At 48.5% G+C, this 16526-nt stretch overlaps 1 protein-coding gene across 1 annotated transcript; it reads left to right on the forward strand.

Annotated features, from left to right (window-relative positions):
* Nucleotides 1-5789: 5789 nt before the first annotated feature.
* On the forward strand, nucleotides 5790-16048 carry RBM14 (RNA binding motif protein 14). The gene is made up of 3 exons (XM_077329143.1): nucleotides 5790-6392; nucleotides 12580-13948; nucleotides 15133-16048. The coding sequence occupies exons 1-3, from the start codon at nucleotides 6041-6043 to the stop codon at nucleotides 15356-15358; spliced, it is 1947 nt and encodes a 648-aa protein (XP_077185258.1). The 5' UTR covers nucleotides 5790-6040; the 3' UTR covers nucleotides 15359-16048.
* The last annotated feature ends 478 nt before the right edge of the window (nucleotides 16049-16526 follow it).

A 16526-nucleotide genomic window follows, 5' to 3' on the forward strand; every position in this document is an offset into this window, starting at 1 on the left:
TCGTGAAGATTCGCGCCTTCCCCAAGTGGCCTAATAAGTCCTTTATCAGGGGGAGCGGGTAGGCGTTGCATGTGGAGACTGCGTTCAAACCCCGGTAGTCGGTGCACAAGCGCAGTGAACCGTCTTTCTTTTTCACAAAGAGGACCGGGGCCGCCAAGGACGATGTGGCTGGTCTAATAAAGCCCCTCGCCAAGTTTTTATCCAAAAATTCCCTGAGCTCCGCCATTTCCCGCGGGCTCATGGAGTAAAGCTTGGCTTTGGGGAGGGGTTCCCCCTTCTTCAATTCAATTGCACAGTCAGTTTTACGATGGGGAGGAAGTTGGTTGCACTCCACCTCCGCGAACACATCAGCAAAGTCCCGATACTCGGGAGGAAGCGCTGCCCCCCCGGATCCCAATGCGGCCACAACCCCCGAGCTCGGGGGACTCCGCGCCCGCGCGTGCTGCTCGCAAGCGGGCGAGGTGAACTCCACAGTCCCTTCTTTCCATTTCACTAGGGGGTCATGTTCCTTCAGCCAATCCAACCCCAACACGCAGGGGAAGGCAGAGTGAGGGGCTACCAAAGGTTGGATTTGCTCCCAATGTTTTTTTATGTCCAAGTCCATTGGGCGCGTTTTTGCCGTGGCTTCCCCTCCGGGGGCACATTTCCCATCTAATTGGGTGATTGGCAAGGGTTCTTTCAGCGGCACCTTTCCCACCCCCAAAGCCTCGGCCAGCGCCGGGCTCACTAATGATTGAGTGCACCCCGAGTCCACGATACATCGGACACCCACTGTTTTCCCCGACTTGGGGTTGGAGAGATTGGCAGGTAAGAGCAGCAAGGGGGAATCACTCACCGCGCGTTTGCCCCTGTTGGCGGCCTGCTGGCGGGGCGCCTTTACAGCAGACCGTCCTCGTTTCCCGACTGCGCCTCGGCTTGGTCCTCCTCCTCCGGCTCGCTACTTTCCTCCGAGTCGTCCACTGCCGGTACGGCAGCCACAGGCACCAGCAGGGACTTGGCACTTTTCTTCGGAGCGGCTTTCTTGGTGGGCTGAGCTTTCGTTGGGGGGCTATTCACGGCTCTCGGTGTCGATCCCGCTTTTGACGGGCATTGTGCGAGAAAATGCCCCGCTTGGCCGCAACCCAAGCACAGCCCTTTCGCCATGCGCCGGGTGCGCTCCGTCGGCTCCAGCTTCGCACGGGGCTTGACTTTCGCCGGGGTGGAAGTCTTCGCCACAGTTTTACCCGCTAAGACCTGGATCATCGAGGCCCGCTCCAATCGATTTTCCATCTCTCCAGCCAATTGGACCCAGCCGTCGACGGTAAGCGGGTCTTCCAAAAGGAGGCATTTGTCAGCCAGAGTGGGATCGAGGCCTCCCACAAACGCCAGTACGCGTTGGGGTTCGGTCCAGTCAGGCACCGAAGACGCCAGCTCCTTAAATTCCCTGGCATACTCAACCACTGACAATTTTCCTTGTCGGTGAGCCCTAAGTTTCTTCTCTGCCGTCTCCCGTTCGAACGGCTCCACATACATCTGGCGCATGGCTCGCAGGAAGTGGTTGTAATTACGGATGGCTTGGGGATGATAACGGTACAAGTCCAGGAACCATTTGGCAGCCTTGCCTTCTAGGGCCTGCCCCACAAAACGCACCCGCTCGGCGTCGTCATGGAACGTAAAACCCATGTCCATCATGTAGGCCTGGAGATGCACCAGGAACGTAGGAAATTCTGCGGGGTTCCCCGAAAACTTAGCCTTGAATTTATAGGTGCTCCGCATCTCCACTCCACGGAGGTGGGGGGGTAGGCGCCCTGGGCCCCATTCCGCTGGCGCCGGAGCTGGGACCCGGGGCCTTGCACCCCGGCCGATGCCCCGTCCTCGTCCCGCCGCCACTCTCGCTCGATCTGCCACCCTCGCCGCCTCTGCTGCCTGCGCGGCCGCCGCCGCTGCTTCTCGCGCCGCTGCAGCTGCTGCCGCCTCGGCTCCCGCAACGTCCGCCGCCGCCGCTGCTGCCGCCGCCGCTGCCTCAGCGTCTCCGTCCGCGCCGTCGCCTCCGGCTCCGTCGCCTCCGGCTCCGTCGCCGCCAGCGCCACCCGCGTCCTCTCACTCCTCGTCTTCGTTTTCCCTTTCCCTCTGCGCTCTCGCCCGCGCCGCAGCCTCCGCCTCGATCTCCAGCTGCGCTCTGGCTCTGGCCACCGCTTCAGCATCCGCTGCTGCTTGTGTGTCCGCCATGCCGTGCTCCCGCAGGGCAAGCCCACCGCTCGCTCTGCGCCCGCTGGTATCGTGTGCACCAGCACTGAGCACTTCCTTCAACAGGCGTTGTGTCCGGCGTTTCTCCTCCGGATCCAACCAACCCGAAAGGTCCTGCAGCCAGTTGGTCACCCTGTCCAGCTTGTACTGCAAGTCCTGCGTCTCACCCACAGGCTCCAGTCCGTAGCTAGGCAGTGCCAGGTGCTCCAGCCACACTTCGTCCCCAGTAGGGCGGTCGTACCTCGACAATCGCCTACGCTGGGTGACGTGTCGTTCCAAAAATTCCTCGGGCCCCGGGGTTGTCCCCGAGATTGCCCTCAGCATGCCCGAGCTGTACGGCCCTGCACTGGCGCCGTCGCCCTGGGAAAGGTCCCAATCCAGGCCCTCTCCCTGCTCAGAAAAAGTATGTCCCTCGCCCTGCATTTTCGCAGGTGAAAGGAGTGGTCAGATTTGACTTGATGTCAGACGCACAGGAAACTCACAACAAAACTTATTCAAAAGAAAAGAGTTTTATTGATTAGCACTATACGCATTGGACTGAAAGTCAAATCTGACCAGAGGCCAGATTTGCCCCAGCTTATCAATACATTTCTCCCGCCCAAAACTTGACAGTTCCCAAGGAGGGGGGTAGGAGAGAAAAGACATGTGTGTTAAAACAACAGGATTCCATTCTCCCAGCCTTGAGAGAGGTGACAACAACCCTGTGAGCCCACAACAAGATAAAGGTTAACATAACATCACTACTCTACTTTATAGCTTACAAACTACAAGGCCAGGGCAAGCAGGCGCCAGGCCCAATCAAGCAATATAACTGACATGGAGGAACTCAGGCTAATTTATGACAGAGATTCTACAATCCTGACATATACTCCGAGGGAAAGACTACAACTCCACTCGAATATGGGTCAGTGGGAACAACAAGATGCGGCAGGCCTCGATATGAGACCCCCTTAAGCCTCCTCCTGCTTTCTTCAGTAGCCATATAGGCAAGCTGAATTTGAATTAACATATCTCTGTAGTGACTCTCAGCTTAAACTTAAAGCATAACTAACAGGAGGCAGCTAACTGAGGAGGTGTAAATGTAACTAACGAAGACCTTATTTTACAAACTAATGAAGACTCTATCTAATCATTTTTTGTATTTAATAATGTACACTTATATAGCTTACAACCTTAACAACCTATACATATACATATATTTCTTTTTCCATACAATTAAGTAGGCTTTTATTCTTTTGTTTTCTTTTCCCTAGTGGAAATGAGGATGGCTCTGAGACCACGTTAAGTACAAATTGTTTATGATTGTTAAAAGTGTTAAAAACTATGCAAACAAATGTTGAAACTTCTCTTTTTAAATGTGGTGGAAAGGTGAAAAAGTTTATAAGCTTTGGGTAAAAGTCTATAATATTGTAGCCATGTGGAGTCTTATAATTTAAATGAAGAGAAGAGGCTTTTCAAGAACAATGGGGCTCTTATCTGATCTACCCAAGAAAATAAGTTAAAAGGGGATTGAAACGGGGTATCAAGTGTATCAAACGAAGAACATAATCTTTTTCTTTCTGTATCAATAATGTAGATTATTTGCATTGTATTATCTTTAAATATTACAAAAGGGGATTGAAACGGGGGACTAAATGTATCAAATGAAGAGCATAACCTTTCTTTTTCTGTATTAACAATGTAGATTGCCTGTATTTTATTATCTTTAATCTTGGAAAACAAAAATAAAAATCTTATTAAAAAAAAAAAAAAAAGCTCACCGGTTCGTTGCTCTCCGCTCGCTCCGAGAAAAAAAAATGGCGATCGCTTCGCCGGAAGATCAGAGGAGAGAGCCAGGGGGAGGGACTTTGCTGAAACCGCAACAACGCACGGGTCTTTTTCGCTACTGTTGCAGATTGGTTGCAAGAGTGTAGTGCTTTCCAGAGGGTGAATCCACTTTTTGGGATTTCCCTGGAAGTGCAACAACGAAGCACTTTTTGTTGATCGGTTTCTGGAGTGTGGCAGATTGTGTACGACGTTGTGCATAACTGCATTTTAGTAGCAATTGCAATTTGCCACACTCCTGCTACAATGAATCTGTGCGGAATGGGCCATGGTCTTGTGAGTCAATGTCAGATTTGTGTCCTCCACCAAAGGATAAATGGACACAAATTTTAATCCTGCTTCAAGAGCTATTGGAACAAGTAGCTCAAGGGGGGCTGTTGTGACTGAGTCTATCTTACAGTTTCTTTCTTTTTTGGCTGTCAAGTCACAGCTGACATTTTCAAAGCAAGAGACATGCAGGGGTTGCTTACCATTGGCTGCCTCCATATTGTGACCCTGGTATGCCTTGGTGGTCTCCCATCCAAGTACTGACCAGGCCTGACCCTGCTTATCTTCTGAGATCTGACAAGATCAGGGGACACAATGGCATGCCTATGGGGAATTAGAACCCATGACAAAAGGAGCATTAATGTGTCTCAGAGATGGTAGATGTTGCCTTAATGGGCCTTAAGTGCTGGGAAGTGGCTCCAGGCAAGGACCTATCAGGATTTGGAAAGATATTCTCCTCCATCTGGAGACCCATATGAAACTAAATGTTATTCAGTTTGAAAGGTCAGTCTTTTTTTATGTGTAAGGAAAGAAAATTCCTCAATAGTTAATCCACTTCTTTACCTATTTAGAGAAGTTGTACATGCATATTGAATATTTGAACTTTCTGCTACTCTGACAGTTATGAATGTCAGCATTCACATTATAGCATATATTAAATGCTGCCATTGAACATGTACATTTGCTAATTTCTAATGTATTTCCTTGTATTGTATTGTTATACACACCTCACATCTCTGAAGATTCAGGTAGGTAGCTATTTTGGCCTGAAGAAGCAGAACAAAGTTTGAGTCCAGTGGCACCTTTAAAACAAAGTTTTATTCAAGTTATAAGCATTAGTGTGCATGCACGCTTCTTCAGATACAGTAAACGAAGTTGCAAAGGCAGCTGTGGAGTTACAAACTTCCAGGAGGGGCTTGGCATTCTCCTGGCCTTCCAATTACTTTCCAGAATACAGATCAACTCTCCTCTATAGAGCAGTAGCTAAGTTCAGGCCTCTATGGCATTACCTGGCATCCCTTCTGAGCCTCCTCCTTTCCCAAAGCCCTGCCAGCCTCAGAACTCCAGGAATTTCCCAAGCTAAGCTAACATTGGTTCCCTTTAAGGGCCAAAGCCCTGGAGACTGCTTTTATAATAAGAAAAAAATGCACAAGCAGAAAACACGGCTGGAGTCACCAGCACTAAAGGCCCATGAAAGCAACATCCTGGCCTTTAGGCCAGATCTGCTGTTCACAGCCAATTCACACCTCCGCCAATTTAAGCATTTTATCCATTTCCCGTAGAATCGCTTTATTTAACTTTGTTGGGAGTTATTTTCATAAAGAAATTACCACTCCCAATTCATGTCATAAATAAATGCCTCCCAAAGAAAATAAACTAGAGAGATTAGTGCGCGTGCGCACGGCCAGGCTCCCCAGCTACGAGGCAAGGCGGAATTCCTTTCCCGAAGAGTCACGGAGACACGAGTGCGCAGGCGCTTGACTTGTGCGACGCAAGGGGCGGGACGAGACGCAGCCTGAGACCGTTGGGGCGCGCGTCAGGCGAAGAGCGAGCGGTTGGCGTCTGCGGCTGATGACGTGAACGCCCAGCGGAGGCCGGAGGGCGCGTCGTTTTCTTTCGTTCCGATTCCTCCTCCCCCCGCCCTGCCTCAGAGCGCCGCCGCCATTTTGCGCGTCTTTCCTTCCTTCCTTCCTCGGTTCCGCTCGGCAGGGAGGGTGAGCCGATGCGCCCGGGCGTGAAGCTTTTCGTGGGCAACGTGCCCGAAGAGGCGTCGCAGGTGGAACTGCGCGAGTTGTTCGAAGCGGCGGCCGAGCCGGGCGAGGTGCTGAGCGTGGCCCTCATGAAGCAGTTCGCCTTCGTGCACATGCGCGACGAGGAGGCGGCCGAGCGCGCCATCCTCAAGCTTAACGGCCACCCGCTGCACGGCCGTCGCGTCGTCGTCGAGCCCTCGCGGCCTAGGCCCACGCACACCGTCAAGGTCTTTGTGGGCAACGTCTCGGCGGCCTGCACTAGTAGCGAGCTGCGCGTCCTCTTCCAGCAGTATGGGCCCGTGGTCGAGTGCGACGTCGTCAAAGGTATCGGCGAGAGCGAGAGGCCCCGTCCTCTCCCTTGGGCGCGGGACACCCGCCAGTCGGGTGCCTCCTCCCGCGCTCTAGTTCCCTGCGCTCCCTCTCCCTTACCGGACAGCGTAGGAAGGCAGCGGCCGAGCCTTCAGCTAATGGGGCGGGCGGGGGGGGGGCGGGCAGTAGACTGGCTCCGGCAAAGGCGGCTTCGCCACTGTGATAATAAACTGACTGGCCCGCCGTGTATTTGTTCGATCCTCCTCGTTAAAAAAACAAAACCGGCGTATTGACTCGGCTGTATACTCCTGGGAAGGGTCTCCTTGTTAGGGTCTGTCGCCTCTAGGCTCCCCGCCATCGGACTGTGAACGCGAAAGCTCCGTTTAGCGCTCATGGCTTTCGGCAGGCCTTTTCTTTGTTCGAAGATGGCTGCGACGGTGGTTGTCAGCACATCCTGTGTACACATAAGAGAAGCGCCATTATGGGCGGGGTGGATCGAGAGGATTCTGAGTGGGGACATAAACGTCTTCTGCCTGCTTGCGGATACCACTAGATAAGAAATAGGTCACTCTTCCTAAATTCCGTCATAGGATAAAGAGAGGTTTTAGAGAATAGCTCCGTGAGATAGGGTGGGAATGTGGGCAGTAGAGAGCTGTGGTGGGCTCAGGGTTATCAGATGGTAACTGCTGAGCACTGGTTTGCAAAAACAGTTCCTAACAGCGGTATAGAACATCCAAGTGCATTGCGATGATATATGGCTCCTGTGCTGGACAGATATTCTTCCTAAAGGATCCCTGGCTTGCAGCAAACTGTTAAGTCTTCACCTAACTTTGCAGTGTCATGCCATGCGATTTAAACCATGTCCCCATTTTCCACCCACTCACCTGTACAAACACTGTGAAATCGCAAAACTGGACTTTCTGAAGTACCACTGTCGCTAGGCTGAAGATCTTGAAGATTTTGAACTTGTAGCAAGCATTAGGAAGGACTCTCTAGTGCATTTCTCTACTGCTTTAATAAGATTTGATAGGACACCTGCTTTTTGAGTCACCAAAGAATTAGGAGGAAGGTAATGATCAACTTTTTACATAATTCAGTACCTCCCTCACATGCAAAATGATAAATAAGAGAAAAAATTAAGATATTTGCACTTTGTACTTGAAATGTGCTAACTATAGGAAGAAGCTTTTGTTGCTGGCAGAGTTCAAATTTTTGAAATCCTCTCTGTATGCAAATAAGTTTTTCAACTCTGTTGCTTTGGTGGCTTTGTCAACAAAATGGGTGTTCTGCCTCAAAGGGAAACACAGAGTTGCACAGTCCATTGTGTTAGTGTAGTTGCATGATGATGCATGGATTCAAATGAGTAGCTGTGTTGGTCTGAAGTAGCACAATAAAATCAGAGTCCAGTAGCACCTTTAAGACCAACAAAGATGCTTTCGAGTGCAAGCACTGTTCGTCAGACTAAGAACTGTTCCTAGTCTGACGAACAGTGCTTGCACTCGAAAGCTCACGCCTTGAATAAATCTTTGTCGGTCTTAAAGGTGCTACTGGACTCTGATTTTATGATGATGCAGGTTTATTTGTGGATGCTTGGCAGGGGTGGAATGTTAGGAATTCAGATTATCTTTTTGCTATATATACCTAGGCTATGTTTGGGTGTGGTCATAGCTTTCCATTGGCTTAAGAAGAGGTTGGTTTTTATACCCTGCTTTTCACTTCTGGATGGGAGTTTCAGAGTGGCTTACAATCACTTTCTCTCCCTGTCCCCATAGCAGTCACCTTGTGAGGTAGGTGGGGCTGAGAGAGCTCTGACAGGACTGCTGTGTGAGAACAGCACTACCAGGACTGTGACAAACCCAAGGTCACCCAGCATGTGGACGAGTGGGGAATCAAACCTGGTTCGCCATACTAAAAGCCACTGCTCTTAACCACTACACCAAGCTGGCTCTCCCCTTAAAGTGAAGAAAGTTTGTCTTGCTGACCACAACTGGAGATATGGCTCTGTGGAAGGGAATGATGGCTAAAATAAATCCCCCAACCTTCTGTCGAAAAATGTTTGCAGCTCATACTACATGAACAGCCACAACAAATAAACAAGCATTGCAACTTTTCCTGAAGATCTCCAACAAGAGGGTTCTCTGCCCTTCAAGGAGTCTGATCCACAGAGTGCAAACCACAATGGAAAATGCTTGCACTCTGGTTGATGCCAGGCAGCTTGCCCTAAGTGTGATAATAGCCTGAAGACCATAGCTAGTATATATGGCAATGTATAGGAGGAGCTGATGGCTCAGCGACATGGGCTGAGCCATCAGCTCTTAATCTGTGAATGCCTTTAAAAGTCTTAACTATCACCATAAATTGGCATTTGAAACAAAATGGAAGCCAATGTAGTTATTTCAGAATGAACAAGATAGGTTCCTGTTGCCTAAAAGGTAAAGGTATCCCCTGTGCAAGCACTGGGTCATGTCTGACCCTTGGGGTGACGCCCTCTAGCATTTTCATGGCAGACTCAATACGGGGTGGTTTGCCAGTGCCTTCCCCAGTCATTACCGTTTACCCCCCAGCAGGCTGGGTACTCATTTTACCGACCTTGGAAGGATGGAAGGCTGAGTCAACCTTGAGCCGGCTGCTGGGATCGAACTCCCAGCCTCATGGGCAGAGCTTTCAGACTGCATGTCTGCTGCCGTACCACTCTGCAATAGGTAGCCTGCTGCATTCTGGATCAGCTGCAGTTTCTGGGTTTTCTTCAAGGAGAGCCTACTGTGGGCACATTACAGTAATTCAGCCTTGAGGTTACAAAAAATGGATCAGCATAGCCAGATTGATGGAGTCTAATGCAGGAGAGAGTTGGCGAACCAGTTTTGGCTGAATGAATGCGTTCTTTGCCACTGTTGGATCCGTGAGTCCCCTCCAAGCCCAGCTCCACTCTGTCCAGCACAAGGGAATCCAATCTTTCTAAAACATTAGCCCATCTGACCAGCATTCCCTCTGTCTCGTCTGGACTCCAGCTTGTTCTGTTGGGACTGACCAGATCCAGTGTAGGCTATATGTACCACAGATGGATTTTTATTTTCTTGTAATGTCCAGCTGTTGGCTAAAACAATTGGAAAAAATCTTCCCTGTGATATTAATAGAGAAATCTTGTCTGCTAAATCAGAGGTATGACAGCTCTTCTTGTAAGTCAATTTAGTACATAGGACAATAGGCAATATTGCTGAACCTAAAAGTAATAGCCCCTGAGTTACAGACCTAGTCTTTCTCCATTAGCCCTTATTGACATGGTTAAGCAGTTGCTGACTGCACTGGCAGCTCTCCAGAGGTGTCCTTACTGATTGTTGCGCCTGCCGTGGGTGGAAGGATCCCCCTTACTTACTTCATTACCTCCCAGCTGTCCTACAGCTGATTGCCTTTGTCTGTGGCTGACAAATCATTTGCAGTTACCCTAGGGTGGTGTGAAGGTGCTACTGGATATGAAATGTATAAAGTCCACCAAACTTGCAGTGTTCTTCTGATATAAAAGAACCAGAAAGCACCTTGAACACTAAAAAAGAGCTGCACAAACTAGTGTAATTACAAATGTCTCCATAAACAATGGTAGCATAATATACTTTATTAGGGCAAAGGGCAAAGTTACAAAATAGCAAGTAATCTTTTAAGATTCTTAGGTTGTTGAGTGCAAAGAAAATTGCTGGAGACAGGAGAAAGAAGATATTTCAGGACAAAATGGAGAAGTCTCGTTTATGTGCCTCCTTTTGTACTGAATTCATGCTGATGGATGGTTCATTGACGGTCTAAAGTTTATTGTTCTTTCTAATGTTGGGTTTACTTGCCAGTCATTCTGCTTTAAACCAAGAAGAAGCCATGTATGGGATACAGGGGAAAGAACAGCGGGAAGGGAGAGTTCTAGAGTGGGGAAATTAAGAAAAAAGACAAGGCACCTAACAGCTTTGGAAAGAAGGTGGCTGCCTTGATCTGAAATATTTATGACTTGCTGGGCTTCCTTTTCTCTCTGTCTCTCTCTCTAAGATGCATTACAAACAGTTGCTGGACAAGATGAGGCCATTCACACTGAGGTGGTCCTATGCATGCACCTCAATATTTGGTCAGCTGTATGGCTTTCTTACTCATAGGAGCTTCTTTGTGATTCTGCAAGTTTTATAGCTGGTCAAGGCAAAGGGAGCTGGTGTGAGTGTGTGATATCCATGAGAAGGAAGAGGCCAGAAGGTTGCAAATGGCAAAATATGCTGGCCTGCCTGAGTGCAAGAGTGATTGGCTGGGTTGTGTACTCTGTTGCAGTTGGGATCTCTAGGTGATCCAGGTTAGAGCTAGATCTGTGGGGCAGTCGGGGTGGTGGTGGTGTGACAGTCCTGCAGTCGACTGACCAGGGCCGACTGCAACAGCTCAACAGTCAGGGCCTACAGGGCCCTCCTCATGCCCCGTGCCTGGTGCAGCTGCCCCAGTGTCCTGTGGCTCAGATACCCCTCCACAACTCCCAGTGATGTCCAGTCTAGCCCAGCTATTGGCATTGGCTTGAAATAATACTGTTATGTCATTGAATAAAGCTTTGTCCCCTGAACATCCATCCTGACACTGGGCATATGTTCTCTTTAAAGCTGTCATAAAGTAGCCATAAAATTACAGGACTTGCCTGTTGCATCATGTTGTGGCTGAATGAATGCATTTAAAGTGAGTGAAGGCATGTGAGTTTTTATGCGCCCAGTAAGCTGCCTGGCAGGACCTTATGGTTGTTCTTCTTTGCATGTCATTCTTAATGCCATGTCCCAGCCTCACTTACAAGATGTAATAATCAAGTCTCATTTTCCCACAGATCAATTAAACCCATTAGGAGATATGGCCTTTGTCCATTAACTCTTTGTAGAAGTAGGAATGTACACCTTAGTACCATGTAGTAGGTTACAGTCATCTAGCTTTCAGGTTTTGTGGCATGGATCTATGTGGGCAGGGCCTCAGGCTCAAGTTAAGGAGCTATTTCAATGCTAAATGGAGACTACTATATGTTAAACATAAATTTGCCCTTAACCACTGGGTTGTCTGGGTGTTTTCACTGACCTTCATGCAGTGCCTCCCAAAGCTCTATGGCAGGCACAGGCCAAGGAGTCTCTTTTCCTATTCTGTTCTGACCCCTACTTACCCCTTCTGGTTGATTGACATCCCACATTCTGATCACTAAGCTCCTTTAAAATATATAAATCAGGCTAAGAATTATGGAAGTCACTGTAATATGGCTTGGTTAGCTTGAGTACTCTAGGTTTCTTGCCTAATAAATAAATCTCTCAGGCAGCATTTGGCATATGGAACTTAGTAAGTAGCACTTCCTATCCTGTGTCATATAAAACTAGTGTCCCTGGTGATAGTTGTTATAGGGCAAAGAGCCCATGAAGATGGCTAGCAGGTGCTCTAAGGATGAAATCCTTGATTCCCTAATGTGTGTGTGTGTGTGGGGGGGGAATTGACTGCAGTCTCCGTGTACTTTGCACAGTAACCTGAAATTCATCTTTTTAAAGCTAAGACACTTTGTTACTTGGGGGTGGGGGAGGTAAATTAAGTTCCTGTACTGTCAAAATGAGGCAAGAGTGATTTTGTCATAGCCGATCTTACCCTTAAGTTTTATAGTAGTTTATCTTTACATTACCATCTTAGATGCAGTGTTTTTTCAAAAGTCTGTGCAAGAACTATTGTAACTGCTTATATAGAAGCTTTACTTCATGGCACACCTTTGCAAATGAGGAGATACCTGCTCTGCCTCCAAAAGTTTATATTCTTGCCTTTCGTGTGAGGCCTTCAAAATAGCAACTGTTATGGGAACTTCTCTGCTGGGGGTTAATATGCAGAAGATGAGGTGCCATGGTACATTCTGGTTGTTCATGGGAATGTCCTGTAATGAACCTAAAGATCAGGGTGGAATGTGAGCTGTGGGGCAGGTGTGGAAGTCAAATATTTAACTTTAAGACTTGTAGGGCAGGTGGCCTACGTAGGGGCCAGTGGCCTATTTTCAATCTGGTTGCTGGTTTGAGTTGGACAAAAACCCACGTCAGCTGCTTCAGCCTGCATTCTCCTGCCAAATAGACACGTTGCAGTTTGAGGTCTGACTGTCTCCAGGCTACATCCAAGTAGGATTGGGGTCCTGTAATAACATGTCATGTGTTCCTTATTGATAACCCTCTGTCTGCTGCTTTATCAGACTATGCGTTCGTTCACATGGAGAAGGAAGAGGATGCTAGAGCCGCCATTGAACACCTTAACGGAAGGGAAGTCAAAGGCAAAAGAATTAATGTGGAACTCTCTAATAAAGCCCATAAAAGGGGACCAGCTGCACACAGCGGGCAGCCAGGCGGTGGAGCTGAAAAGAACAAAATACCAACTCTAGAGAAACTCCAGCCCAGGAATGATGGTTTGAGATCTGCCGATCTTGCCTTCCCGATGGCAGCTTCCAACTATTCTACACTTGAGTATGATTATCAGCAGCGCATGGGCAACAACAACGTAACCAAATTTGACTCACATGATGGTCAGGCCAGGCAGGTATCACCCTCCTATTTCGGAAGGGACAGGAGTCCCATTAGACGTTCACCAACAAGAGCAGGTTATACCCTTCCTATGACAGCCCAGCAAGCTACCTACAGAGACCAGACCACTGCCTCCATGGGAGCATCCTACAGAGACCAGCCATCAGCCTCTCTTGGGATGGCTTATAGACCCCAGCCTACAACTGGGCAAGCCGCAGTGTATAGAGCCCAGCCTTCAGCTATGGTTGGAAATGCATATAGAGCTCAGTCCTCTGTTCCTATGGCAGCTTCTGGTGCCCAACCAGTAGCCTCAGCAATAACATCCTACAATGCCCAGGCAGCTGCCACTTACAATGCTCAATCTGCTGCCGCCGCTGCTGCTGCTGCTGCCGCTGCCTACGCAGCACAGCCTGCTGCTTCTCAAGTAGCTTCTTATGGGGCCCAGCCCAGCACTACCTATGCTGCTGCTTATGGGGCTCAGGCTGCTGCAACATATGCAGCTACCTATGGGGCCCAAGCAGCTGCTGCATACTCAGCCTCCTATGGGGCCCAAGCAGCTGCAAGCAGCCAGGCAGCCATGTATAGTGCCCACCCTCTCTCAGCACAGTCAGCTTCGTATGGAGTCCAGCCAGCTGTTGGCCACGCAGCATCCTATGGCTCCCAGGCTGCATCTGCTCTGCCAGCTGCATATGGGGCACAATCTGCGGCAAACCTTGCAGCCACTTACAGCATGCAGGATGCAGCTGCCACTTCCTACAAAACATCACTCCCTGCTTCAGTATCTTCAGCCTACAGAGCACAGGTCTCCAATCCAGCAGAGGCAGCCTATGCAGCACAGCAGTCTGCTTCCATTCCAATGGCAGGTTACAGAGCTCAGCAAGCATACAATGGGCTAACTCAGTCTACACAACAGGCGGCCGCCTATTCAGTCATGTCTCAGCCAGAAGCTGCTGCGCTCCACCCCCCGTATGAACGCACCCGCCTCTCCCCGCCACGCGGCAGCCGTGAAGATCTCTTCAGAAAAGCGGCTGCAATGAATAAGAGGTATGCAGCTAAACCTAGGGGTAATGCTTTGCATGTCAGTCATGTCTTCTGTCTAAGGATCTCCATGCACTTGCAGAAAGAACCTTCGATCTGTTGTTCCGTGGGAGGTGACAGACATCTTGCTAATCTTCTAAATGGGTGGTTAGAAGTGAAAGTGGGTGTTGAGTGGGGCTTGCTTCTTTCCTTTTTGCTATACTGGCTGCGCTGTTGGCACTTCACCATCAGTTCAGCTTAAGTTTCCACCACTTATTTTCCTGTGCTCTTCTCTTTGGGGGAGGGGGACCTTACAGGGCAGCATTCTATTGCTTTTCCTTTCTGCATATTTCTGTGGAGGCTTATGAGTAGAGGGCTGGATTGGTCACAGTGAGATTTGAAAGTCCCAAGCCTGCAGAGGGTGGTGGAGGGAAGGGATCGTGTAATGGCCTTGATGCCTGCCATTCCATAGAATTGAGACCATGCTCTGGACTTGGACTGCATAAAAGGATTGAACCAGTTTGGCTCCTGGTTGTGGCAACATAATGAAGGCTAAAATACTTCTTCTGATCCCAGGAAGCCAATTAGCCTTTCTAGGATTCAGCCTCTTAAATACCCCGGGCCAGCTGTGCACACAGCACAACTATTTTGGAATACACAAAACTCCAGGAGCCTGGAAGAGTTTTCAGCTGTGATATAGTCTGAAGTGAATTTGAAGCCAAGGCTCAGTTGTGGAACACACAAAGTCATCTGAAAGCCCTGAGTTTTTGTTACTGTGCTTTTTCCTTGGCAAGTAACCACTGTCCAGTTCCATTCACTTTGGATGAGTGTGTGTGTGTGTGTTAAATTGCAGGCTTAAATATTTGGCTCTGTGTGCTGCTTTTTAGGTATTGGTCCCCTAAATGAAGTCTCATAAGATCTGAGCCTCATGACAAAGTTCTGTTGGTTACAACAGATTTTAGGCATCTGTTCCCCAGTTCAGAAGATACTCTGTTCCGTCAGAAGAGGGAAGTCTCAAAATGCCACTTTGAGACTTGGCACCTACCAGTGGCTTAAATTCTAACAAATACAACAATGGAGGCAATGTTATCCTTTGGATTCTCTAGTGTGTCTTCTCCTAAGCTTAGACCTCAGTGATCCTCTCAGTAGTAGCATATATAAGGGGGTCATCCACAAGCTCTTATTTATCAAATGTCTCTTCTCTTAACCAGGTACAGTTCTGACCTCTCAGATGATCGCCGTTTATCTGATCTCTCAGATTACCGCCGTTTAGCAGACTCCCCTCACGCATACCGCCATTCGCCGACAAAAGCTCAACTGGATTATCGCCGTCTCCCAGAAACGCAGGCTGATTATGCCCGGTATGCGGGTGCCTATGGCGATTACTTGCGTAATGCACAGCTGCAGCTGCAGGCTAGTTACCAGCGCCGCATGTAGAGGATATCTCCTCCCTCTGGACACTTTCTGGGGTGGGACTGCGTCACTGTTCAGGAGCCCGCCGTTGTGACCCATATAACATAGCCCCCACTTGCTGCGTTCGCAGTGTACAGCCTTTGCCATTTGATTTCAGTATCGCTTTTTAGTCACTACATTTCTTCCTGCCTGATGGCAGCTAATCAATTTAGCTCTTTACGTTTCTTTTTTTTTTTAAATATGTTTTGCTTATACCAAGTCTAGATGGGAGCATGAGACCCTCCTACGCCATTGTGGCCATCTTAGATCTCTAGGAGAGTCTTGAGTTGCTGTCGTAACTTCTTAGAGTTAGGGCTCTGTGCTTGGCCTTGGAAGCACTGAACTTGGCTGCACGTTCAGCTATTTAAAACCAAAGTCCTGGGATGAGGGTGGCCACGTAGTGAACCGTGTTTGCTTCCTGTCCTTGCCTTTCTCTAGGTTGTGCCCCAGTGAAAATAAAACTGTTCCTGTATTGCAATCCATTCCATGTCTTTGCTGAAAGGATTTCTTGATATCCTTTCCATACCTGCTCAGTTGCTTTTATATAACAGCATACTTTGTTGATTTATGCGAGCATCAAGTGTGCAAGTAAACCTGATGTTAGAATTAAGCTTAGATTTTTTTTTTGTATTCTGTAAATAAAATGTGGGCTGTTTGACAGTTTAGAAAATTCAATTGTCTGGTGTATATTCCTTGAGCAGTTTTGGTGAATGTGTGCGACATTTCCTTCTTTTCCATTTACATGTGTGTAAATAGCCAAATTTAGGATTGCGTCTGCCATCATGGACTGGGAAGCATGGATTCATACACAGCAATCTACCTCTGAAGTATTGAGGATGGATCTCTCTGTGACTCTTCACCAGACAGTCGTGAACATGGCATGATTTTATCTTTACAGATCCATCAGCCTTTGTGGTGACAGTTGTTCAGATATTAGGGAGGTCAGAACTTTCTCATGGAACTGGATGGGGAGAATCCTATAGGGGAGGGGAGGACCCCGTGCTCTGCAACCTATGAGGTAGGAGGAGCAGAAGAATGGGATGGTAAACCAGTTATGGGTAAAGTGAACAGAATAGACAGGAATCGCTATGGTTGTATGGCATTTTGCTTCAGCCCTGCTTACTGCACATTGTATATTAGCAGGACGTTCCTC

Source organism: Paroedura picta, chromosome 1 (assembly GCF_049243985.1).
Source record: "Paroedura picta isolate Pp20150507F chromosome 1, Ppicta_v3.0, whole genome shotgun sequence".
In the NCBI taxonomy this organism is placed as follows: domain Eukaryota; kingdom Metazoa; phylum Chordata; class Lepidosauria; order Squamata; family Gekkonidae; genus Paroedura; species Paroedura picta.

Excerpts from the sequence above, each read along its gene's own strand:
- RBM14 (XM_077329143.1), top strand. The coding sequence starts at position 6,041 with ATGCGCCCGGGCGTGAAGCTTTTCGTGGGCAACGTGCCCGAAGAGGCG. Across the intron at positions 6,393-12,579 it reads CGAGTGCGACGTCGTCAAAG|ACTATGCGTTCGTTCACATG; the intron begins GTATCGGCGAGA and ends CTGCTTTATCAG. Across the intron at positions 13,949-15,132 it reads GCGGCTGCAATGAATAAGAG|GTACAGTTCTGACCTCTCAG; the intron begins GTATGCAGCTAA and ends TCTCTTAACCAG.